This window comes from Aotus nancymaae, unplaced genomic scaffold (genome assembly GCF_030222135.1).
Source record: "Aotus nancymaae isolate 86718 unplaced genomic scaffold, 86718_ANA_hifiasm-v0.15.2.pri h1tg000041l, whole genome shotgun sequence".
Taxonomy (NCBI): domain Eukaryota; kingdom Metazoa; phylum Chordata; class Mammalia; order Primates; family Aotidae; genus Aotus; species Aotus nancymaae.
Window position 1 is genome coordinate 19333891 of NW_026988455.1, and position 27227 is coordinate 19361117.

The window sequence follows — 27227 nt, forward strand, 5'->3', positions numbered from 1 at the left end:
ATGAAAATATTCTCTCTGCATGGGGACAAACCACAGATCCAGGAAATCATACTTTGATCATCTCTTTGTCTTAACCATGCAGAACACCTTTGTGGTTTCTTCCTCTACTGGCTTGAGACTGGGCTTTTTCTGCTTTTCAACAAGTAGAGGCTTAGAAGCCCCTGAGCAGATTTTCCAAGGCACCCATGGCCTGCCGCACGCCCAGCCTCCCTGTGCCCTGCCCCAGGACTGCGCCTCCTCTGCTTCGCCCAGCACCTGGAATGTCCCTCCTTCTGAACAGCATCAAGTCTGCGTCCACGTGGCTGCCCCACCCGTTGCCCGCAAGGGCACCTATAAGGCCTGTGTGTCCCTCTGCCCTAGTGCTGGGGCACTGCCTTGCATTGAACCCCATACTGTCTTCTCTCCCTCTAGAGAGTTAGCTTTCAAGGAGGACAGGAAGATGGAAAGGTAAAAATATTGCTGTTTTCTGTAAATAGTACATTGTGAAGGAACAAAAACATGCCTTAAAGGATACTCTAAAAACACAATTGTACCAAAACAGAGACAAAAAACGGGCTGGATTGTTTTCCAAGGACCTTTTCACTTTTAATGTTCATCATTTCATGCTTAGATGTGCTGCTGTTTTATCACGGTTCAACACCCACTTTATAAAACTGATTTTATGCCATTGAACATGTTTTGAAAAATGTGTAATGACCACAGACATCCTTTTGCTGGAGGCTCTCTCTAGGGTCTTACTGTATGGTTTTTTTTTTTTTTTTTTTGTAGATAATGATAGTACAGGATATTTCTCATGGGTTGTGAGGAAACCAAATGATTAAATGTATATAAAGTGCCTGGGACAAAATTTGGTATCTTTGTGCCCTAAATCAAAGCTTATTAAATAAATACATAGGTTTAGAATTGTTGGCTCCATTCTATCTCATTATTCCTGACCCAGAATGTCTTAAGCAATATACTTCCTGGACCTACCCTGGCAACCACTGACACTCACCACTCACCCCCACTTCCCCCTTCATTTTAGTTACTAATGGATGCAGCTGGGTTCGGGAATCAGGAAAGACTGTGGACATGGACTCATACATAGACTCGTCACACATCAAATCCTGTGGGCCAGGCACTGTTCTAGGTGCCAGATATTTAATTCACATCACAGATGTGCCATGTAAGCACAACTATTTTCCCTACTGTACGATAAGGAAATTTAGATCCAGGCATTTAAAATAAATTTCCCAAGTTACAACAACCCCAGCTCAAGCCTAGGCTGTCAGGGTTTGTGTTATTAACTGTGTGCTTGAATTCAACAAGCCCAGAGGTTCTGGCTGTGTCAATAGCCTGGGAGCATAGCAACATGAGCTCAGAACCAGGAATCGTCATCATCATCAACTCTGTGTTCCCTTTTCCCAGGCATCTGACATGTGGTCCGTTGGACCAGAGAGGGGACAGGAACTTCTAGGATCACTTAGTGGAACTGAACTGGAGACAGGTTGTCCCTGACATCACAGGGGCTCGTGTCTCCCTCCTGGGAAAACTGTGGGTGACAGTCCCTGGGACCTGAGTCAAGTGTCCTATGTGGAGTTCTGACTTCCCTTTGATAGAGTGTCCCAGCTTCCTTCATCTGTGATCACGGAGACGGTGTCCCACTCTTTTGTCTCATGGATATCACGTCATGTGATGCCATGTACAGGGGTGTCACAAAGCTCATTCTGTTGTAAATACAGCTGGGTGATAGAGAATTTCATTAGTTTGTTTCTAAAGAAATACTAGAAAACAGATTGAATTAGAAAAAAATTGGAAGTAGAAAGAGGATTTTTATAGAGTTGACAGTTTTACAAGAATCTAAGCATTGGTATCAAGGGGAGAAAAAGGCCCAGAGTAATAATTTATTTAAGTGTTGCAAATTGGAATGATGCTAATTAGATTTCATGCGTTGCTCGTGATGTTTATTGCTGAAACGTCCATTACCCTGCCGATTCTGGGAGTGAAATAAGCATTAGAATTTTTCAACAGCTGTAGTGTAAAATTTTAGAAATTGGACTATGAGTAGCACAATTGGGGTTTACTGTTTTGGGTTATCAAAGTGCTTAGCCTTTACCATTTAGGATGATTGTGGGGAAGCAGACACTGTGTGGGTGGAAGTCACAGCAGACGTGTCCCTATAGTGCTGGAACCTGGAGTCTGCTCTGCAGGGGGCTGTGCGCATCCCTCCTCATGAAGCCACGGGTGGCTATTAGGTAACGCAGCAGCTGATGCAAATAAGATCCAGGGTGTCCTGGTGACTGCTGCACCTTGCTCCTAGTAGGAATTGCTGCTGCCTTTGAGCAGGGCTCAGGGACTGTGAGCAATGATCGGCAGCAGAGGGGCTGTGCAGCTTGAGCTCCTGATTCCTCTGACCCACGTGCACACCTGGAGAATGATGTGCACTTCACCTCCTGAGCACTGAGGCCCCTCCTTCGTAAGGACTTACCCCGTTCATGTGAACCCTGTGAAGAATGAGGCATTTTCAGATGTTTTTAGCGAGAGGGGTCATGGAGCGCTAATCAGAGCACTCTGTGTTTGAGGATGTTGTTATGGATACACTCATTTTTCAGGATGAAAGTCCACACTTTCCTCACACAGCAGTCCCTGATGGTTCTCCCTCTGTTCAGGGCCTTCATTACCATGTCTGGCACGACCCTGATGCAAATGAAACATTTCCAAGAACAAGGAGCTGTAACTGGAACTCAAATGTTGCATTTATAATGATTCCCACTCTGGCTTTTTGACTTTACAGTGCAAAGCAAAATGTGCAATTTCTTATTTGGGCAAAAGCAAAACAAAATATACAACTAATGCAAATCCAAACCAGAGTCTGTTACTGTGAGGTAGAGGGCTCTTAAACAATCTAACTCAAAAAATGGAACAAACCAGAGCAGCTGCACTAAAGAATCAAGATTTTTTTTCTACCCAAGCCTCCACCTGATGCTTGTGAATGGAGAAGCCAATGACACCTGTGTGCACAGACCTGCTCTCGGGGAGGAATTTTACCTTCATCTGCACAAAGCACCCCTCGTAGATCTGTGGGGGCTCATTGGCACTAAATAGAAAAATAGATCCCTTTTGCCTTGTTCTGGTTCACACCCATGTAGCCACAGAGCTGGCAAAAAGAATAAAAGAAAGTTTTAATCTACCCCATTCTCAGTCTCACTGCATTTACATTTATTAACCAACCCCATTACTAAGGATACAGCCCAACATTTGCAAAATGCTGACTACATTATGTCCTCCACAATGTCCAGAAGTTAGTTCATTAAAATTTGAAGTTAAATTCTAAGTCCATTTAGAAACTATTTGTATTATATTCTTCTGTAATTGGTTAAGCTTCATGAGTATAAACACAGGAATATGGGTTTTTCAATGGACTTTAAATAATATTTGTGATTAAAGTCAAAGTACTGTTTGCTTAGAAATTACAGGATTATATTTCATTATTATTTAATTTACTTATTTTTAATCCCTGGCTTGTCATGAAGATGGCAAAAGCTGATGTGTTCCTTTGTTTCCTATACTATACTATGGAACATGGAATGTGTGTGTGTGCGTGCATGTATGTATACACACAAACACTAGATTCACACACACATTTAAGTTTAAAAACTATTCCCTTGGGCCAGGCATGGTGGCTCACACCTGTAATCCCAGCACTTTGAGAGGCTGAGGCTGGCGGATCACCTGAGATCAGGAGTTCAAGACCAGCCTGACCAACAGGATGAAACCCTATCTCTACTAAAAATACAAAATTAACTGGACGTGGTGATAAATGCCTGTAATCCCAGCTACTGGGGAGGCTGAGGCAGGAGAATCACTTGAACCCGGGAGGTGGAAGTTGTGGTAAGCCAAGATTGTGCCAATGCACTCCAGCCTGGGCAACAAGAGTGAGACTCAGTTTCAAAAAAAAACAAATAAACAACAACAACAAAAAACTATTCCCTTGGATAAATACTAGGTATTCAAATAAAACTCATTTAAAGGTTAGGTAAATCTAAGTTTACTAGATTTTTATCGCACTTTGCTGAGTATGGTCTAGCTGTTGACTGTATACTGTTTTGTTGCCTGTAACCGTTTGATTTGTATGCACTTCAGCAGCTAGTTTCTTAGACAAGTAATTTCCAAAGAAGTGCTCCACGACCCCTATCTCTAAAAACATCTGAAAATCCCTCATTCTTCACAGAGCCTATTAATTATCACTTTAAATTGGGGAAGGGGGCTGAAACTTGATTAGACTGTGGTGAGAAGGGTCAGATCCACAAATGTGGGTCTCACGAAGGGAACCTGCACGTTTTCAGAAAGAGCCTTCGGGAATGGCAGGTTTGCCTGCTGGTGCACAGAGTACATGGCTGGGTCCCTGAGATGAAGATGCCAAGGCTGCCTGCGTGGAACGCTCAGCTCTGCCACTTCTGAGTTCAGAAAATTAGGCAAATTATTTCATCTCACTTCAGTTTTGTCATTTTAAAATTCTGAATAATGATAGCAGAACTCAATTTCTAGGTTTAAAAGACAAAATTTACATAAGGTACTGTGAAATGAGTCAGCCCATTATCAGAGTTGGCTAGTTCTAACACTTACTACGATTATTACATCAATTCTCTTGCTGTGTGGTCCTGAGAGGTCACTTGGCTTGGGAGTGTGAGTTTCTTCATCTGTAGAACAAGGAGGTTGATTGGCCAATCTTAGGATTTTATGATCCTCTTCTTGTTAGACAATTGCTTGGAAATGGGGTCCTGTCCCTCCTCCTCCACACACTCCTGTGCTGTATGCAGGCAGATGTGGCCCCTAGCCGCATGAGGGCAGGCCTGGCCTCATGGCAGCATTATCTGCTTTGCTGAGGAAAGGAGGGCATCACAGCTGATCCCAAGCTGCGTCTTGAAGAAACACAAAACTGAAGATTTTGCATGTGCATCTCAGAGCAAGTTTCACACTGGAATCACTTCCTTGTTCCTGAGAGCCCTATCCAAAGGGTCCTCATGCATCTTTTTCTGTGGGGGTAGATGATATGGTTTGGTTGTGCCTCTACCCAAATCTTATTTTGAATTCCCACATGTTGTGGGAGGGACACGGTGAGAGGTAATTGAATCACGGGGGCAGGTCCTTCTGGTGCTGTTCAGGTGATAGTAAATTTCACGAGATCTGATGGCTTTATCAGGCGGAGTTTCCCTGCACAAACTCTCTTTCTCTCTGCCTGCTGCCATCCATGCTGCTCCTACACGACTTGTTTCCACCATGACTGTGAGTCCTCCGCAGCCACTTGGAACTGTAAGTCCATTAAAGCTCTTTCTTTTGTAAATTGCCCAGTCTCAGGTATGTCTTTATTGGCAGTGTGAAAATGGACTAATACAGTAGAGAATTCGTGAGAAACTCAACTGAGAAAAACTACAGAGAAACAGAGTCCAGAGTTATTCACACAAGGCCAAGGCCATGCAGCATGTGTGGCATTCTCCTGGATGCTCTCGCTCATAGGTAGAGGTGGATGGATGGAAACCCCATGCACATCACCCAGCCCCACCTCCTGCTACCTGTTCCTAAAGCCTCCCTTGCCCTCTCTCTCCCCACCCCTCCTTCTCCCCACCCCTCCCCATAGGCAGTCCTTTCCCAGGCTCTGGGGCAGCCCTGTTCACTCCCTCAGCGCCTGGTGTGCAAGTCATCAGCTGAGAGCAGACCCTCCATTCACCCAGTTTCCTATACTATGCTGTACCATTGAACATGCAATATATATGTGTGTGTGTGTGTGTACACACACAAATACCTGATACCCACACAGTTCAATTTAAAGAAGATGATTTCCTTTGAAAAATACTAGACATTAAAAGAAAACTCATATAAAGGGTATTGAAATTTAAGTTTACTAGATTAATTATTATTTACCAGGTTAATTAGCTATGATGGCCTGGAGCCACACAAAGGGGTCAGCATCCTGCTTTCCCCACCTTCCATGCAGGTGTGAAGGGATCCGTTGGAGATTCCTGCCAGGTTTCCTAAGTGGTGAGGTGGGGGTGGGGCAAGGGGCAGAGAGCAGCTTCCCAACAGATAGCTGAGCACCCAGCGCGCGGGGGGGGGGGGGGGGGACCGGCAGGTGGGAGTCGCTGCTCACAAAGAAGAAATTCCAGGTTGGCCTCAGCAATACTCCCAGCAGCAATCACAGCGCCCTCCACAGCCGGCACACCCTTGCTGCTCAGGGGACACGTGGATGTAGGATTCTCTCAGCAGCCAGCAGCCAGGGCCTTTGAAGCTGCCTCGGGTGGTGTCTGTTCAGCAGAGGGTCCTGCCAGGCTCCCCTCATTCAGTGGGATCCTCTCTTCCCCCGGACAGACTTTGTTTCTATCAACGTGTAGGGAGTGAATGTGGATGCTGTGTGGCTTCCTGGCTGCTTGGGAAGGGGGCACGAGTATATTGACCTTTTGTGGGATTCCAGGACTTTCAGCAGCTCCTGGACCCAGGTGAAGGAAGCCAGGGAAAGGAATCTATGGGGAGAGGGTGGAGAAAGCAGAGAGCAAAGGAAGGCTGAGGGATACGTGGTCAGGTGGAAGCCCAAACCACGCAGTGGTAGGTGAAGTCGGGGGCTAGAAATAGTGGTCTCAGAGCTCATTGTGCCATGGGAAGGTGTGTATTTCACCATAACCTGTGCCAGAGAGGCTACAGAGTGGGTCTGTTCTGCTGTCCTTGTACCCACATGGGACCCCCACCACTGCAACACTAGAGCCCCGGGGCCTGCCCTCCTTGTTTGGAGGTTCCGATTTCCCCAGGATCTTGTTAAGTTTTCTTGGGCCACAGTAAATACTCTCAGAACCCTGCCTCCTCAGGACTCTGTCCTCACATTCTCTCCAGCAGTTTCGCCCTGCTGACAGCGGTGCATGCCTTGGGATGCAGCTCAGAGCCCCCGCACTGCCCCAGGAGGATCTGAGAGCCTCCAGTCCTCACTCACTGGCTTTGTAGCCCTGAACTCCACTTTCATCTCCCCAGACCTAGGAAACTGGCAAAGTTTCTAAGCATTCTGTTCGGTTTCTCTGACCTTTAACACTGAAAAAGCAGCAAATACCTGCTAGGAGACCAATTCAGCGCATTTCACTTCTCTCTGGGTTCTTGGCTCTTCCATTCCTGGCCTTTGTGAACACTTTCCGACACCTGCAAGAGCTGCTTTTTGTATATTATCTGGCATTTATATTTATTTTTTGTGGTAGTGGTGGTGAAGAGGCTTCTCGGTGCAGTAAAAATGCTTCTTTCTGACCTCTGAAAACTCCAAAAGGAAATGAAGACCTACAGGCCTAACTTCTCACCAAGCAGCTGCCGGACTCGTGGGAGGTTTGACACTCACAGGAAGCATTACTCATTCTTGCCGATTCTTGCCGACCAGGCTTGATTTTTTTTTTTTTTTTTTTTTTTGAGACGGAGTTTCGCTCTTGTTACCCAGGCTGGAGTGCAATGGCGCGATCTCGGCTCACCGCAACCTCCGCCTCCTGGGTTCAGGCAATTCTCCTGCCTCAGCCTCCTGAGTAGCTGGGATTACAGGCACGCGCCACCATGCCCAGCTAATTTTTTGTATTAGTAGAGCCGGAGTTTCACCATGTTGACCAGGATGGTCTCGATCTCTTGACCTCGTGATCCACCCGCCTCAGCCTCCCCCGGGCGCGGTGGCTCACGCCTGTAATCCCAGCACTTTGGGAGGCCGAGGCGGGTGGATCACGAGGTCAAGAGATCGAGATCATCCTGGTCAACATGGTGAAACCCCGTCTCTACTAAAAATACAAAAAATTAGCTAGGCACGGTGGCACGTGCCTGTAGTCCCAGCTACTCGGGAGGCTGAGGCAGGAGAATTGCCTGAACCCAGGAGGCGGAGGTTGCGGTGAGCCGAGATCGCGCCATTGCACTCCAGCCTGGGTAACAAGAGCGAAACTCCGTCCCAAAAAAAAAAATCAGTTTTTTAAAAAATCAAAGTAAAATTTGCCCAACATAAAATTAACCATTTTAGCATGTACAGTTCAGTGGCATTTACTATGTTCATGGTGCTGTGCAACCAGTACCCCTGTCTAGTTAGTTCCAAAACATGGTCATCAGCTTAAAGGAAACTCCATACGCATTAAGCCATCCCTCCCTTGGCCTCTCCCTTGGCCCTGGGAAACCACTAACCTGCCCCTTGTCTCCCCGAGTTTACCTGTTCTGCATATTTCATGTAAAGGGGCCGTACAGTACGTGACTTTTTCACAAAGCATTCTAAAGGTTTAGTACCTGAACCCTTTTCTGAGGTTCATCCACGTTGTATCAGTACTTCATTCTTCTTGTTTATTTATTTATCATTTATTTTTTGGGGGGGAGACAGAGTCTTACTCTGTTGCCCAGGCTGGAGTGCAGTGGCTTGATTTCGGCTCACTGCAACCTCAGCCTCCCGGGTTGAAGCGATTCCCCTGCCTCAGCCTCCCAAGTAGCCGAGACTACAGGCACACACCACCGCAACCCGCTAATGTTTTTTTTATTTTTATTTTTGTAGACACGGTTTTGCCATGTTGGCCAGGCTGGTCTCAAACTCCTGACCTCAGGTGATCCACCCACCTCGGCCTCCCAAAGTGCTGGGATTACAGGCGTGAGCCACTGCACCTGGCTCAACACTTCATTCTTTTTAAATGACTGAAGAATGTTTCATTTTGCCAATATACCACATTTTGTTCACTTATCCATCAGTGGATAAGTTCAGGCTGTTTCTACCTTTCGGCTATTGTGGATAGTATAATCAGTATTACTTTTACATCCACATGTGTGACCCTTATATGTTAGATGAATGTTCATCTCTGATACAACCAACTGGACCTCATTTTCATACACAAGCCATTCTCATTATGAAAATTCTTGATGGGGCGGGACATGGTGGCTCATGCCTGTAATCCCAGCACTTTGGGAGGCCTAGGCAGGTGGATGACAAGGTCAGGAGTTTGAGACTAGCCTGGACAACATGATAAAACCTCATCTCTACTAAAAATACAAAAAATTAGCCGGGCATGGTGGCAGGTGCCTGTAATCCCAGCTACTCTGGAGGCTGAGGAAGGAGAATCGCTTGAACATGGGAGGCAGAGGTTTCAGTGAGCTGAGATCGTGCCACTGCTCTCCAGCCTGAGAGACAGAGCGAGATTCTGTCTCAAACAAACAAACAAAAACAACAAAAAACCACACAGTTCTTGATGGTGAAATCCCATTGCTCAGGGAGGGACAGGCCTTTGTCTTCTCTCTGATGCACTCTGGGCCCCAAAAGCAGCAAGCAGGGTGACCCTGGGTGTGAGGCCTGGTTCCAGATCCCACCCTCCCTGCAGCTCATGAAAACGGGGGAGTCAGCCACCACACCCTCCAGCCCTGTGTGTGCCCGTTCCTATGGACATCCAGAAGCTCAGCCCTGTGACACTGAAGAAAGCCCTCAGGCTGCACAGTGGGTCAGTTTGCTGAGCATCCTTTATTTCTCATTGGAGATATGCAATTAAATTTCTGCTTGTTGGAAAAATGAATGGCAGCAGGACGTGGGCCTACAAATGCATGAGGAGGTAAAGCCCATCTGTCAGCAAAGGCTTCACTGCATTTCTCCAGCCTTTCAATTTAATTCTTCACCTTAGGAATTTGAAAATTTAATAGTCCATTTCATGGTAATTTCTGAAACAGTCGTCTTCATTTTTTAGAGATGAATATGCAGGATCATGATCAAAACATGTCCTGGGGCCTCCTTGGTGCCGTGCATTATACTGCTGACATAGAATAATCCATTTAATCCTCACCACAGCCCTGTGCGGGAGGTCCTGTTTTGATTCTGATTTACAGGTGAGAACACTGAGTCACTGAAAGACCAACACAGAGGGAGCCTGGCTAGTACACAGCCGAGCTGACTTAAACGCAGACCACCTGGCTCCTGGTTCCCTGCTTGCAACAATTAGCAGCCATCTGCATGTGTGGCGATCAAAAATGAGCTCTCGAACAACCCTTGGCATCCAATTTCCAATCCCCATTTTACAATTTAGCATGAAAAAAATTGATGTTACTATGATGAATTACTTAGATGAAGTTCTGATGCATTTTGTTTATGTTTAATTGCTTTGGAACCTCCTGACTTTTTAAGCACCTGGAAGGAATCAGTGTCAAGTTAGTTTTGAAATGATCAGATACTGCCTCTCTGATGAATCAGGAATAATCACCAGGTAGGTTTACAAACTTTGCATCCTAATTTGTATCCTAATTTGCATCCTACCTTTGAAGTTCTGGAATGTCAATGGACAGCTGCATGAGTAATTTTGTTTACAAATAAAGATGCAATTTTGGAAGAGAGAATAAAGCTATTCCCAAGTATATGTCAGGAGTGGACACTATTTTCTGACCTGTAAATTTTCACCACTTTCTTTTTAATTTGCTGCCTCTTAATTTGTTTTAAAGTTTTCTTTAAACTTGATGGGTTAAAATAATAAAATGATTATTAAAAAATTTAGCATCTGAGAAACTAGAATTTTGATTGTGTGATTCTTTAGGACGGTATGTCATACAGCTTGTCTTATATTTTTAAGTTTGGTCTGCATAATAGAAGCATTTTAAAACATCATGCAAGACATAATTGTTTTGGTTTACTGCTTATTCAATTAAAAAGAAATAGAAAGACTAACGACAGTGCTTATTGGATTCCAAACCACCAACCCACATTTAAAAAAATATCAATCTTTATATTTGCCTGTGTAGCTTTTTTTTAACCATTAGTATGAGCTAATCCTTATTCAGCATAAAGCTAGGCATTACATTAAGAACTTGCATTTCATAGTCACCACAAAATGACCTAAAATTAGTATTTATTCCATTTTGTAAATGAACAACCTGAGGTGTAAAAAGATGTAATAACCTGCCCAAGGTCCTTCAGCTGGCGCATTTTAGAGCTGGGATTTTACACCAGATTGCCAAAACTAGAGACCTAGTGACCTTCCAACCCATCTCCTTACCTCCCCGGCCTCAGTTCTGCTATTCTCTGTCTTTAGAACAAATCAGCATTGTATATGTAAATAATTAGCAAAACAGGTCTTTTTCTTGGAAAACGCCTTTAACCTACTATTAATCTACTTGTTAAGTTTTTACTACATTCAAGGCAAAGAAGTGTAAAATATAATTCCTACCCTCAAGGAGCTTACAGGGATTCCAATGGGAATTTGTAACATAATTAGAAAACGATGTCAAACTGTAGTTAGAACACTGCAGCGAAGTTCTGAGGCTTACCACCTGGAGTTAGGTGCAGATGCCACAGATTTAAGGGACTGCCCTTCCTTCAGACACCAGTCACACTTCCAGTGTCTCCAGTCCACTTGCACTGCTGAACACCTGGCTACAAATGTGGGCATCACTATGACCCTTTTGGGTTCGATAATTTGCTGGAACAACTTTTGGAAATGGGTTTATAAGGTTGGGAAAAATCCACACGGAGACAATGGATCACTCAGCAAGGTTGGTTTATTTCCTGCAGGAAGGGGGCAACTCGCTGGCAGTCTTGCCACGAGAGCACACCTGAACAAAGGAGACAGGGACATTTATAACTTTCATAACCTGACGCGATCGCCCTACCGCTGTGTCCAGTTTCCACTGGCCAGAACGGGACCTCATATTCTATGCTTGACCCGATTGGCTAAAAAACTTGGAAGTTTCCTGAATAGATAAGGGGAAAGAAGGCAAGGAAGAAGAGGAAGCTAGTCAGGAGAAGATCAGGAGGGTTTCCAAATAAGGAATGGCATGCACCAGGGTTTGCAGCTTGCCCAGTCCTGTTCAGACATGCCAGAGCAAGTCAAGGTAGCTGATTTAAGACATAGCTGATTTAGAGAATATATATACGTGGGTATATGTTTATGCTAATAGCAGATAATGGCAATAGAGCAAGAGATTGTAACTCCTTATAATGTAGTCTAAGATACAAACTTTGAAGAAGAACTTTCCAATCTCTTACAAACTCAAAAAACTCAGGAAATACTAATGCTTATTTTTATTATAAGCAATACAAATTGGGACCCACCAATGAAGAGACTCATTTGGCAAAGTCTGGGAGGGTCCGAAACACAAAGCCTCCACGCCCCTCCCTGCAGAATCTGAATGTGTCGTCCTCTCAGGACATCCACGTGTTTACAAGCCAGGAAGCTTCCCTGAGTTTTGGTACCCCCAGTTGTTACTGAGACTGGATGGCAAAGGCAGGACTGACTTAATCATCGGCCACATGTCTTAACTCAATCTCTAGCCCCACCCCTTAGAGACTGGGAGGTCAAACTCAACATCTTGCGTCTCAAAGCTCAACTCTCCAACCACTTGGCTGCTCTTTTTGGCATGGCCTACCTTTTTCTTAAGCACAAATTCAGGTGAGATCCAAGAAGCTCATGAATAACAATGACACTCCTATTACTCAGAAATTTCCAAGAGTTTTAGAGTCTTCCAGGGACCAGAGACAAAGGCCAGTCTAATTCTTCATCACAAACAGACAACCCTGTGGCTTTTGACTATGGTTCTTCTGTATGTCTAAAATTCGGAGGAGCCACTGTATGGTGGGAATAAAAAGCTTTTAACTCAATTTCCCAGTATGTTTGACTGTCATTACCAATATTATAGTTTTACTGACTATGCCTGTGTTTGACCATGTTGCAATATGGTAAAACAATCTGAAAAATAAGAGTAGAAAATGTTGCCATATTACTAGAATCTCATTCAGTCATTAATAATTAGTCTAGTCCATCGTCATACTGTGTAACCAAAATGTCTTCCAGGGTGACACGCCTCACGTCTGCAGCTTCCATTCCGTTCTGTCAAGTTCCACAAGCCGGAGTGCTTTCAGCAATATATGACTTCACTCTTTCCAGCATCTGGTATCACTGAGCTAAGAGAAAATATCATCTCTTGCCCTCAGCCCCCTCTTAAAGTGTTAATATAATATTGGATTTTCCTCATTGTTTAACCCAAATATTTATTGTTATAGTCAAGTGGTGTTTCTTCTTCTCCCCAGTTATGAGAATTTCTAAGCTTTTCCAATTTAGAAAGCACATTAGGTTCAGCCATTGTGCTGGTCTAGATTCCTGGCAGCAATATGAGTTTAGCAAATGCCTTCCACGCAGTGGACTCCCATTCACATAGGATAAGGTACAGAACTAGGGGGGCATTTCAACCACTAGGCGATACATCTACATTCCCTGTCAACCTGTTTTGCCAGATGGGGTAAAGACACAATCTACCCCATCTGGTCCTTAGGAATTTTAATATGAACGTTTAAAAGCACAGTTACAGCTTAGGAATTATCCCTCCTTCTGGAATTTTGCAGCCCTGGGCCCGGGACCACCATAGAGGGTAGGTGAAAGAAATTTGAGGTGATGTGGGGAAGAAGGAAAGTTGTAGTCATGACTCCCCTGTAAAAAGAATTGCAGATTCTTCACAACATTTGCCTTATCTGTTCCTTAGGACCCTCAGACAAGTGGGGGAATCTATCTAGTGGGACTACCCTCGTGGCTTCCTCAATTTGAGTGTGAGCACACACTCAGGAACAGATAAGGCAGCCCTGCATGCCTAGCTTTCCCCTCATTTTAGATAACCAATTTTTTTTTTTTGAGATGGAGTTTCATTCTTGTTGCCTGGGCTGGAGTGCAATTGCACGATCTCGGCTCATTGCAACATCCGTCTCCCAGGTTCAAGCGATTCTCCTGCCTCACGCTCCAGAGTAGCTGGGATTACAGGTGCCTGCCACCAGGCCTGGCTAGTTTTTTGTATTTTTAGTAAAGACAGGGTTTCACCATGTTGGTCAGGCTGGTCTCGAACTCCTGACTTCAGGTAATCCACCTGCCTCGGCCTCCCAAAGTGCTGGGATTCCAGGTATGAGCCACCGCTTCCGGCCAATGATCAATATTTTAATTTTCCATTTCAATTCTCTATCAAACCATTACTGCTAGGACAAAAGTGTATTTCTTGAACTAACAAAATATGACTTGTTCATTCAAATTGGGGCAGAATAATATGTTCTGTTGTTTTATAGGACTCTGATCATTTTGCATCAACTTGTGGGTAAGCAAAGCCAAATCTGGAGCAAGTGTCTAGTCCTGTCTGTACCCCTTTGTCCACCACCCCCTCCCCAGGAATAATGGCATCTGTCTGGCTTACAGGGTCTTCCATATTCTCTGCTCCATAACCATCTATAGTCTATGTCTCTCTTGTTGGCAAAAATAATCTTTTTTTTTTTTTTTTTTTTTTTTGAGATGGAGTCTTGCTCTGTAGCCCAGGCTGGAGTGCAATGGTGCGATCTCAGGTCACTGCAACCTCTGCCTCCTGGGTCCAGGGTCAAGCAATTCTCCTACCTCAGCCTCCCAAGTAGCTGGGATTACAGGCATGAGCCACCATGCCCAGCTAATTTTTGCATTTTTTAGTAGAGATGGAGTTTCACCATGTTGGTCACTCTGGTCTTCAACTCCTGACCTTGTGATCTACCCGCCTCGGCCTCCAAAAGTGCTGGGATTATAGGCATGAGCCAATGTGCCCAGCCAGAAAGAAGATTCTTTATGAGCATTTTGGGCCTCAGAAGGCACAAAGGAATAAATGTAATTCAGCCCATCTCTGGGCTGCTGCAGCCTCACAATATCAGCTCATTTCATGAACCCAGTGGCCATCTCAAGTGAGCACACCAGGATATCCACTTGCTGGCTTCAAGTACTTCCTAATCTTAGAAGAGGGTTTTCTGATAGCCATTGACAGGTCCCACTTCAATGCACCCCTCAAATTCCTATAATCATTTCCACAAGGCAAGCCCTCCATAGGCCACTTTTCCATTGCCCTCTGTGTGACCCACAGGTGGTCGCAAAGTCAGTCTTAAGGGAAAAAGAGTCGACCTGGCTGTGAATACACTGGGTAAATTTACATTGCCCTGTGCTATGATCTGGATGTCCCTCAAAGTTCATGTGTTGACATTTAATCCCTATTGTGGTGGTATTAAAAGGTGGGGCCTTTTAGAAAGTGGCTAAGTCATGAGGGATTTGTCCTCAAGAATGAATTAGCACCTTATAAAAGGGCTAGGGGGATCTAGCTGAGGCCTTTGGACTTTCACCTTCTGCCATATGCAAACACCTAAATGCCACCATCTATGAGGAATGGGCCCTCACCAGGCACCAACCCCACCAGCCTTGATCTTAAACTTCCTAGTCTACAGAACTGTGAAAAATCATTTCCACAAGGCAAAGCCTCAAAGACAAGTTCTGTTCTTTATAAATTTCCCAGTCTCAGGTATTTTGTTATAGCAGCAGAAAGGGCCTAAGACACCCTGGTAGCATGTCCCTGCATAAACCATTTAATTATGAAACTTTTCTGTTCACTGTCCTGCCTACTAGAGCCTTTCTTCACTATCACTGAAGCCATGATCGTATTTTAGGTTTCAAGATTAATTTGTGTCCTTCAGTTACAGAGTCCATTTCAATTAAAATCTGATCACAAGCTAGTAATTGCCACTCCAATGGCAAGGGGTTCAGCCAAGGGACTCTGGCTCCTCCATAAACTTTATCTTGGTTAATCTGCCTATTGTCCAGGTGATTCCAGGCTGGGTTCCTCACTGTAATCTTTCTTTTCCTGGCTTTTAAAATTGCTCCAAACTGGCACAAATAGACTTGTGTAGGGCCCTGTGATGGGGACACTGGCCAAAGGGGGATCAGCAGCAGTTCCCGTTGGTCCCTGTGACCTTCCATAGCAGTGTATTCAGACCTTTGTTTCAACACCATTAAGGTTTGCTTTATTTATCCCATTGGTTAATAGCCATCTAAAGTTTTCCAGCCCTCTGAAATGAATCTCTCGACTCTCTTCTCTGTCTCCATTTTCTTGTTAACTACTTTTGGTTGTTGTTTATATCTGTAAGACACTTAAGGGGAATCAGAGATAGCAAATCCATAGGGCTCTTTGTACTATTGCTTGATTTTGCAGCAATAAAGCTACATTGAGTGATTATGCAAAAGCGGCCCTTTAATCATAGCATTAACCATGCCCTGCATGAGGGAAATAAACAATGGATGAATATCTTGATCATCATAAAGCCAATCCAGCATGGCTTGCACAGAAAACATACCAACCCCTTCACCTGGGATGTTCCAATGGGCATTTGTAGAGGAAATAGGCTAGTCCTCCTCAGGGTAAACAACTTTGTAGTGTCTTTTGTTTAGTCTAGTAGGCTCCCTGTTCCCTAGGGAACAACCTACAATGTGTCTGGATCACGTGTAGTAATCTAGAATATTCCACAGTGAGCTGTGGATCTTGTATCAACCCAAACATGCTTTTCTATTCTGCAGTATTCAAAAACCAAAGATACTGCCTCTAAATTAATTATTCCTACATTTATTTTAGTAAAGGTTCTTCCATAACCTGTTGATATAATGTCTCCGTGCTGTATCCTCTGGTTTCAGTAGTTTCTTGATTTTCCCTCTCTTACCTGGACTCTCTTTTGGATGACCAGAAGTTTCAGAGGCACTCTCTGTTGTCCCAGCATATTTTTTCCCTTTGAGGATGGCTTTGAGACTAGTGACCTTATCTCAGACTGACCAAAATCTGAGCTTGGTGTCAGTACTCCTTTTTTCCTCTCATTTTAGCTACTATAAATAACAAGAACCAAGGGATTGTATATTTCACTTTTTTTTTTTTTTTTTTTTTTTGCACTTCCTTATACATTCAATGCATCAACTGTTTAGAAACCGGGTCTAACACTATTTCTGAATTCCACCTGTAGCTTTTTACCTTTAGAAACTGATCACAACGCAGCTGCAATTTGATATCGGGATAACCCCGTGACTCTTCAGAAATCAAAGTATCCTCATCATTCACCTTTTAATCCTTCTTTCCAAAACCCATGTTTCAGAGTTGTTTAATGAGTCTCACATTTTCTGGCACAAATGGTTAGGAGAAGTAAATATTTCTCTATGAAAAATCTCTATGGGGGCATTAAAGCCAGCTTTGTGGAGAAGTAGCATTTAATCTGAAATCTGCAGTATTCCATCTACATAAATGTGAGGAAAGGTCTCTTTAGGTATAAAGGGTCAGGACTAGCAGATAAGAAGTATATGTGAAAGCTCATGCAGAGGGATATTTGGTTGTGGGTAGCAGCAGGCAGTATACACGATTGGGGGGATGTCAGAGGAGGAGGGGAGCATGTGGAAGATGACATTGAATGGCATTGAAAAGAAAGACATTGTAAAATTTACTCAAGGGAACGTGATATTAAATCAAGTTTCACCTAAAGCTGACTCCTTACATATTTAAGTTTGGCTTAAAGGTTTTTCTATACATCATGAACTATAACAACTGGAGGTTTAAGCAGACCGTAGCCTACACTTGTGCCAGTCACCGAGTTTTGGCCAATTAAATGTAGCCAACTGTTTGAACCATGTTCAAATAAAGCAAATGCCAAGCTGTAACCAATCTGGCTGTTTCTCTGCCTCACTTCCATTTTCTGTACATCACTTTCCTTTTTCTGTCCATAAATCTTCTTCCACCATGTGGCTGAGCTGGAGTCTGGGAGCCTACTGTGTCTGGGAAGGCTGCCTGATTCTCGAATCATTCATTGCTCAATTAAACTCCTTTAAGTTTAATTTGGCTGAAGCTTTTCTTTTTTCAGTGAAGAGCCATTGAATGATTTTATCTGGGGAAAGGCATGATAGGAAAATCACTTTCAAAATAAAATGAGTGCTAGCTCACTGCTAACCACTCAAACAAATCCTGATTTAACTTAACTATATCTTTCTTGAAATTCTATTGATAGTTATCTATCAATCGTCACTCTGCACACCTATCCCTCTGGGTTTCCTCAGTATTCTCAGCATTCTAGCCCTTACCAGATGTGCTGGGGCCACCAATCTACTCGCTTGCCTGTGTGGTCTTCAACACCAAGGTCATCAAATACTAGTAAGATTCAAGCTTTGTAACCTCTGTGCTTTTATCCATTTTGATACTAGAAATGTGTTTATCACATGACTACATTAAATATAGACGGAGACCCTAAAACATTCCTAATCCTGAGATACTCCATTTTTGGGTAAATAGTGTCCAAAAATACCACTAGCTGTCCTAAGGCATAGCAGGAGAAGAATACAATGCGTCAAAGGGAAAAGCTGTACTGAAGGAGAGAAATAAGAAAGAGGGAAATTAGAAAAAAGAAAGATGGCAAAAGAAACAGTCAATAGAGTGAATCGGCAACCAACACAATGGGAAAAAATCTTTGCAGCCTACCCGTCTGACAAAGGGCTGATATCCAGAATTTACAATGAACTAAAAAAGATTTACAAGAAAAAAACAAACAAGCCCATTCAAAAATGGGCGAAGGATATGAACAGATACTTTACAAAAGAAGACATACATGAGGCCAACAAACATATGAAAAAATGCTCATCATCACTGGTCATTAGAGAAATGCAAATCAAAACTACATTGAGATACCATCTCACGCCAGTTAGAATGGCAATCATTAAAAAATCTGGAGAAAACAGATGCTGGAGAGGATGTGGAGAAATAGGAACACTTTTACACTTTTGGTGGGAGTGTAAATTAGTTCAACCATTGTGGAAAACAGTGTGGCGATTCCTCAAGGACCTAGAAATAGAAATTCCATTTGACCCAGCAATCCCATTACTGGGCATATATCCAAAGGATTATAAATCGTTCTACTATAAGGACACATGCACACGAATGTTCATTGCAGCACAGTTTACAATAGCAAAGACCTGGAACCAACCCAAATGCCCATCGATGATAGACTGGACAGGAAAAATGTGGCACATATACACCATGGAATATTATGCAGCCATTAAAAACGAGGAGTTCACATCCTTCGTAGGGACATGGATGAACCTGGAAAACATCATTCTCAGCAAACTGACACAAGAACACAAAATCAAACACCACATGTTCTCACTCATAGGCGGGTGTTGAACAAGGAGAACACATGGACACAGGGAGGGAAGCACTATACACGGGGGTCTGTTGGGGGGGAGGGGGGGACAGCGGGTGGGTGGGGAGTTGGGGAGGGATAGCATGGGGAGAAATGCCAGATATAGGTGAAGGGGAGGGAGGCAGCAAATCATACTGCCACGTATGCACCTATGCAACAACCTTGCATGTATCTCACATGTACCCCAAAACCTAAAATGCAAAGCAGGACGGCACGGCACGGCACGGCACGGCACAGGTCGGCGCAGGACTGCACGGCATAGGTCGGCGCAGGACGGCACGGCACGGCACGGCACGGCACGGCACAGGTCGGCGCAGGACATCACAGCACGGCGCAGGACATCACAGCACGGCGCAGGACAAAGCAGGACGGCACGGCACGGCACAGGTCGGCGCAGGACATCACGGCACGGCACAGGTCTGCGCAGGATGGCACGGCACGGCACAGGTCGGCGCAGGACATCACTGCATGGCACAGGTCAGCGCAGGACGGCACGGCACGGCCCAGGTCGGCAGGACATCACGGCACAGGTCAGCGCAGGACGGCACGGCACGGCCCAGGTTGGCAGGACGGCACGGCACGGCACGGCACAGGTCAGCGCAGGACGGCACGGCACGGCACAGGTCGGCGCAGGACATCACGGCACGGCACAGGTCAGCGCAGGATGGTACGGCACAGCCCAGGTCGGCAGGACATCACGGCACAGGTCGGCGCAGGGCATCACGGCATGGCACAGGACGGCACAGCACGGCACACGTCGGCACAGGACAGCACAGCACGGCACAGGTTGGCGCAGGACATCATGGCACGGCACAGGACTGCGCAGAACGGCACGGCACGGCACACGTCGGTGCAGGACATCACGACGGCCACATTAGAGAACTGAAAGAAAGGAGAGGGGGTTGTGAGGCCTGCAGGACACGCAGAGAAAAGTTGGTTCCGCAAGCAGGGCGGTGGGTCCCGAGCCCCAGCACCCTGAGCTGCAGGCACAGCATGCTACAGAAAGCCCGCCAGGTGGGTGCCCCCAGCCTCTCTCCCAAAGTCCTGCTGAGCCATCAGAGGCTGGTGTCCCGGTGGCAGCTGCGGTGTACAAGCCAGCACCCGGCATTCCTGGGTAGTGTTGGTGGCTGCAGCAGGCCCCAGCGTTCAGATTAGCCACTCCTCTGGCAGTAACTTGAGGTTGGGGGTCGGTGGCACACGGGCACCCACCTGCTCCTCATTGCTGGGCTGGTAGGTGCCCTCTGTCTGCCGCTTCTCCTGAAGCTTCCGTACCAATAGTGCCAGCCCCACCGCCAGGAGCAAGGCGGCCAGGATGGAGAAGACCACGATGATGGCAGTGATGGCCCCCTGAGACAGGGTGCCATTGGAGCTGGAGCTGGGGCTGGTGGATGTAGGCAAAACAGTGCTACTCTCATTTGCAGAAGGGGTAGATATTTGGCCCCACGCTCGGCCCCAGTGGGCCAGCAGGAACGGCAGGCCCAGCGCCAAAAGCAGCCCCAGGCCGGTGTTCGCCATGGGCTGGGTGGAAGGTTGGCAGCGCTGAGGAAGGGGCTTTTCGCATGCGCCCCTCTTACTGCATCTCCGGCCGGGGGCACCTGGTCCGGGCGTCTTTGACTTAGCTCTTTTTTTTTTTTTTTTTAAACCTTTATTAAACAAAGGAGGAGGTAGAAGACACACAAGGGAACAGGTCAGGACCCCTTCTTTCCCCTGTACATACACGGACATACAAACATAGACACACCCGAGTGAATGACAGGGACCATCAGGAGACAGATTGAAGGGCAGAGGGAGGCAGCACCCTCCGAGAGTTGGCCTGGACCCAAGGGTAGGCTGAGACCTGGGCCAGGGGCAGCCGTTCTGAGGGGTTATGCCTGAGCAGTTTGGAGATGAGGTCCTGGGCTCCCGTGGGCACAGAAGCAGGAAACTTTAGGTCCACCTTGATGATGCGCCAATAGGTCTCATTGCGTGACACACTCTCAAAGGGTGGGTTCCCCACCAGCAGCTCGTAGCAAAGTACTCCAATGCACCACAGATCCACCTTCTCGTTGTGCGTGCGCCCCTCAATCATCTCAGGGGGCAGGTAGTCCAGGGTACCACACATTGTCTTCCTCCTCAGGGAGGGCATGTGCACAGACCAGCCGAAGTCAGCAATCTTCAGCTCTCCCTTGAGCCCTAAGAGCAGCTTCTCTGGCTTTATGTCTCTGTGAATCACCTTCTTCCCATGGCAGTACATGGGAATCCCAGCACTTTGGAAGGACAAGGCAGTGAGTCACCTAAGTTCAGGAATTTGAGACCAGCCTGGCTAACATGGTGAAACCCTGAATCTACTAAAAATACAACGATTCGCCAGGAGTGGTGGCGGGTGTCTGTAATCCCAGCTTCTAGGGAGGCTGAGGGAGAATTGCTTGAACCTGGGAGACCGAGGTTGCAGTGAGCCGAGATCGCATCACTGCGCTCCTGCCTGGGTGACGGAGTGAGACTCCGTCTCAAAAACAACAAAAAAAGCAGGACGTGAGACTTCTACCTGCTGACTCAGAATCATTTCTGCACCAACCATGGCCACCTTTGTGGCGCTCAGCACGAAAGCCAAGATGCCCTTGTGGGCCTGGGCACTTGCAAGTCTTCTGTCGGCAACGTGAAAGAAGCTGTGAAGGTGGCTATTGCCGCAGGATATCACCACATTGACTGTGCCTATGTGTGTCAGAATGAGCATGACGTGGGGGAAGCCATCCAAGAGAAGATCTAAGAGAAGGCTGTGAAGCGGGAGGACCTCTGCATCGTCAGCAAGTTGTGGCCCACTTTCTTTGAGAGACCCTTCATAAGGAAAGCCTGTGAGAAGACCCTCAAGGACCAGAAACTGAGCTATCTGGATATCTATCTTATTCACTGGCCACAAGGATTCAAGTCTGGGGATGACTTTTTTCCCAAAGATGATGAAGGTAAAATGATCGGTGAAAAAGCAATGTTCTTGGCCTGGGAGGCCACAGAGGAGCTGGTGGATGCGGGGCTGGTGAAAGCCTTCGGGATCTCCAATTTCAACCACTTCCAGATCGAGAGGCTCTTGAACAAACCTGGACTGAAATACAAACCAGTGACTAACCAGGTTGAGTGTCACCCCTACCTCACGCAGGAGAAACTGATCCAGTACTGCCACTCCAAGGGCATCACCATTACAGCCTACAGCCCCCTGGGCTCTCCGGATAGACCTTGGGCCAAGCCAGAGGACCCTTCTCTGCTGGAGGATCCCAAGATTAAGGAGATTGCTGCAAAGCACAAAAAAACTGCAGCCCAGGTTCTGATCCGTCTCCATATCCAGAGGAATGTGATTGTGATCCCCAAGTCTGTCACACCAGCACGCGTTGTTGAGAACATTCAGGTCTTTGACTTTAAACTGAGTGATGAGGAGACGGCAACCATACTCAGCTTCAACAGAAACTGGAGGGCCTGTAACAAAGCACTCCATTCTTTTGGAGGAACATCCCTTCAATGCAGAATATTGAGGTTGACTCTCCTGGTGGCATTACACAGGGGATTCTCTCTCTTCGCTGAAGTGTGACTATCTCCACTCAAGTCCTATTTTAGCCAGGCTTATCTGAGGTCACAGTGAACTTGGTCCTGTTGTAGGCCAGAATCGAGGTGCTGTTTTAGACATTTATTTCTGTATGTTCATCTAGGATCAGAATATCACAGAAAAGCATGGCTTGAATAAACAAATGACAATTTTTTCCACTTATCTGATCTCAACAAATGTTTGTTAAGCAACAGAAATTCTGCCAGCACTGAGGGTGTAAAGATAAGTAATAAAAAATAATTATCATAACCAAAAAAGAAAAAAAAAAAAAAGAAACAGTGCAGAGAAAGGGCCTTGACTGATTGGTGTTTCTGATTCCGAAGCATAAAATAAAAATGGCAGGCTTTCATGTCTTTGCTATTGTAAATCGTACTGTGATGAATGCAACAGTGCAAGTGTCTTTTTTTATAAAACAATTTATTTTTCTTTGAGTAGATATCCAGTAGTGAGATTACTGAATTCAATGGTGGTTCCACTTTTAGTTCTTTATATAAATCTCCATATTGTTTTCCCTAGGGGTTGAACTAATTTACATTCCCACCAATCAGGTATAAGCATTCCCTTTTCTCAGAAGCTTCAGCAGTAGCTGTTATTTTTTTAACTTTTTAGTAACAGTCATTCTGACTGGTATGAGATAGTATCTCATTGTCCCTTTGATTTGCATTTCCCTGATGATTAGTGAATTTTAGCATTTTTTGCTGCTTGTTAGCTGCTTGTATGTCTTTGAGAAGTGTCTGTTCATGTCTTTTGCCCACGTTTTAATGGAGTTGTTTGGTTTCTTTGTGTTAAATTGTTTAAGTTGCTTATAGAGTGTGGATATTAGATCGTTGTCAGATGCATAGTCTGTGAATATTCTCTCGCATTCTGTAGGTTATCTGTTTTCTCTGTTAATAGTTTCTTTTGCACTGTAGAAGCTTTTTTGTTTAATTAGGTCCCACTTGTTCATTTTTGTTTTTGTTGGAATTGCTTTTGAGGACTTAGTCATAAATTATTTGCCAAGGCCTATGTCCAGAATGATATTTTCTAAAGTTTCTTCTGGGATTTTTATAGTTTGAGGTTTTACATTTAAATCTTTAATCCATCTTGAGTTAATTTTTGTATATGGTAAAAGGTAGGAGTCCAGTTTCATTCTTCTGCGTATGGCTAACCAGTTATCCCAGCACCATTTATTGAATAGGGAGTCTTTTCCTCATTGCTTATTTTCATCAACTATGTGAAAGATCAGATGGTGGTAGGTATGTGGATTTATTTCTAGGTTCTCTCTTTTCTTTTCCATTGTTCTATGTGTCTGTTTTTGTACCAGTACCATGCTGTTTTGATTTAAACTGGGTGCCCATAAACAGTGGATTGAATAAAGAAAATGTAGTACACATACACTATGGAATATTATGCAACCATAAAAAAGAACAAAATCATGTCCTTTGAAGCTACATGGATGCAGCTGGAGGCCATTACACCAAGTGAATTAACATAGCAACAGAAAACCAAACACTGCATGTTTTCATGTATCAGTGGGAGCAAATTGTTAGGTGCATATGGACATAAAGATGGGAACAAAAGACACTGGGACTCCTACAAGGGGGGAGAGAAGAAAGGAGGATAAGGATTGAAAAGCTACTTATTAGGTACCACACTCACTACCTGGGTAATGAGCTCATCTGTACTCCAAACCTCAGTGTCGCACAATATACCCATGTAACAAATCTGCACATGTATCCCCTGAATCTAGAAGTTGAAATTAAAAAAAAAAAAGTAAGCTTGTATTCATTTATGTTGCATAACCAGTAATATTGGGAAATATTCAATTTTTTATTAAGGTGCTAGGCTGTGCCTTAAGGGATTCAAATATTTTAATAAAAGGTAGTTTCAAACTTTTAAATCAAAATACTCTGTTATTTCTTGTATGAATATCATTTATTGTGAGTACGAAAAATTCCAAAAACAGTTATTTATTTTAATACAAAGTACAAAATAAGTAAAGTTTAAGTGAAATTAATTGGAGAAATAGCCAACTTAACTAAGTATAAACTCTATTCTTTGCCTCTCTTTATAGAAATAAAAGCATGTTGCCTTCAAGTGCGTAAGATAGCAGGAACTAATTTCCAAAGTACCGACACTTGGAAAAGTAATGACAGCATGTGGAGGAATAACTGTTGAGGGCTGCACTCTTGGGACAATTGGACTGTGTTACTGGGCAGAGTTCAGGCAGAGCAGGGCTGCTCACTCTCCTGTCTGGAGAGTGCTCTGAGTACAACCCTGGACCTGCACCTGGCAAGTTTATGTTCGGACAAACTCTGGCCTCCCCAGCATGGACAGGTGGCATGGTTCTTCTCACAGTCCAGGGAAATGCTCGCAGACACCTTTCTAAAATAAAAAGGTTCTCATCTTGTCCCCTAGGGGTTCAAACTTCTGCTGAGTATGGACTGAATATCTTCATGATAAATTTATAAACAAATAGATGCTTCCTAAAAGTTTTGCTTTGCAACTGTTTGATCCCTCTTCTTCAAAACAAAGTGAATAATAATATCTAACTCATGGAATTTAGTGAGAGAAAAATTAGATTATCCATGTAAAGTATTGATAACAGTGCTTCTCGGTACACTGTCCACCGTCTTGGCACACTGGCAATACGTTATAGCTGCTGTTTTTAAGCATATTATTTGAATATTGTCAGGTACAAATGAGTATTCAAAACCTCTACTACAGTATCTGTAAGATATCAAATGCCTAAAAGGAAGTATTAATAATTTTTCTGTATACAATGTACCAAGAATTCTCAACATGGTTCCCATTCAAATTGGATTGAGGAAATTTTTCCTACATTTTCCCATTAGAGACTATCTCAAGTGTTGAACATGAGTGCTAGCTTTGCCCTATCCTGTGATTGCATCACCACACTGACACTCTTCATCCTCTAAGATAGCTTCGGCATAAAATCCTCAAATTATCCTGTAATTTGATAATTTCCACATAAAATCTTAATCCAATGTCATGAGCATGGTTGGTTCTATTCAAAATGAATGAGGAAGAAGATGAAATTTATTTTTACTTCCCCCCCATTCCCCAAAGCTTATTAACCTCCTTACATCCTGGCCCCTTTCTCTTCCATTTGTTCTGAGCTCTCGATGTCTCTTTCTCTAACCTATGTGTTTTATCCTGTCCATTCAATGACTGTTGTTAGAGTGTCTCCTCTGTGTTACCCAGAGACAGCCTGTTAGATTAGATGCTGTCCATTCCCCCAGTTAAGGCTTCTCTTAAGTAATTATCATAAATATCATGGGCAATGGCATAAGCATATTTTTCTAGTATACTCCACAACAGCAGTAATAGAAATTTATCTCAGTGTGTTCAGTGCTGTTAACAATATACTCTTTTGTATCTTACTACAACACTTTCTTCAGATAAACTTGTTTTCTGAAATATGTTAAAAATGTATTAAGAGCCTGCCTTTTTAGCAAATTATCTGAAAACCTTCTCCCATGCATGTACTAAATAATTACATTTTCTGCTATGATGCATTCTGCCATTTGGTACATTGTAAGAACACTCTTCTATTTAATTTAACATAATTAAAGTCGAACTTATTGTACTTTCTTTTTACATGCTGTGCATAAATGTATGTACTATTAGCCGATTATATACATTGACTACAATTTTCTGTCTTGTTTTGTTTTTCTTTCTCTGAGCTAAACTCCTGGAACAGGAGTTGGGAGACTGGAAGTCTGGCGGTGGCTCTACTGAGTTGACTGTCTGACCTGGAGTGAGCACATGCCAGACACTTTGGTCTCCATATATACAACGCAAGAGTTCAAATAAAATAATTCACAAACTTTCTTCCAGCTCTAACATTAGGACTTGAACATATTTCAAATTCAAAATTCTTCTTAATTTTAATTGGAATCCGTCTCTAAAACAGCCTTTAAAAGGCAGCAAACCAAATGTGAGATTGAATTATCAGGTGTCTGTGTGGTGTGGGTTGATTAGCTGAAATATGCCTGTGCTCTGTTGAAGTATGTTTAACAGGTGAAAAGACTTTATAACTTAAAGTAGAATGCTTTTAAAAATTCATCATTAGGCCGGGAGCCGTGGCTCATGCCTGTGATCCCAGCAGTTTGGGAGGCCAAGGCAGGTGGATCACCTGAGGTCAGGAGTTTGAGATCAGCCTGGCCAAAATGGTGAAACCCCCTCTCTACTAAAAATATAAAATTAGTCAAGTGTGATGGGTGGGTGCCTGTAATCCCAGCTACTGGGGAGGCTGAGGCAGGAGAATCACTTGAACCCAGGAGGTGGAGGTTGCAGTGAGCCAATATTGCACCACTGCACTCCAACCTGGGCAACAAGAGAAAAACTCCCATCTCAAAAAAAAAACACATAATTAAAATGTTATTCTGTGTTAGTGTGGGTAATAAGATTAAAGAACACAGATTAGTTATTGACATCAATGAATGGGCAGAAAACAATGAGGGGAGCAAGACAAGAAGGCAGAATGCAGTGGGGGTGAACATAACTGATCTCATTCAAAACTCAAGGGATGCATCGACAGTGAGCAGTGTGAGCCGAAGGGGTTTTAATCGATCATCTGCAACTGTGGGTCACTCCTGCATGGTACATCATGAAATTCAAAACAAAAAAAAATGGGCAGGGGCAGAAGGAGCATCGCACACGACCACTGAATAAAGATGAAAAGTG

The 27227-nt window shown here is 44.3% G+C and overlaps 2 protein-coding genes and 1 pseudogene across 2 annotated transcripts; 1 reads left to right on the top strand and 2 right to left on the bottom strand.

Moving 5' to 3' along the window:
• Positions 1 to 20113: 20113 nt before the first annotated feature.
• LOC105723740 (protein crumbs homolog 3-like) lies at positions 20114 to 20482 on the bottom strand. Its single transcript, XM_012461919.2, has one exon. The coding sequence runs from the start codon at positions 20480 to 20482 to the stop codon at positions 20114 to 20116; it is 369 nt and encodes a 122-aa protein (XP_012317342.1).
• A 247-nt stretch (positions 20483 to 20729) lies between these two features.
• LOC105723739 (aurora kinase B-like) lies at positions 20730 to 21200 on the bottom strand. The gene has a single exon (XM_064361277.1). It carries the CDS (start codon positions 21198 to 21200, stop codon positions 20730 to 20732), a length of 471 nt encoding a protein of 156 aa, XP_064217347.1.
• Positions 21201 to 21522: 322 nt separating this feature from the next.
• On the top strand, positions 21523 to 22467 carry LOC105723738 (aldo-keto reductase family 1 member B10-like; annotated as a pseudogene).
• The last annotated feature ends 4760 nt before the right edge of the window (positions 22468 to 27227 follow it).

Excerpts from the sequence above, each read along its gene's own strand:
- LOC105723740 (XM_012461919.2), bottom strand. The coding sequence starts at position 20,482 with ATGGCGAACACCGGCCTGGGGCTGCTTTTGGCGCTGGGCCTGCCGTTC.
- LOC105723739 (XM_064361277.1), bottom strand. The coding sequence starts at position 21,200 with ATGTACTGCCATGGGAAGAAGGTGATTCACAGAGACATAAAGCCAGAG.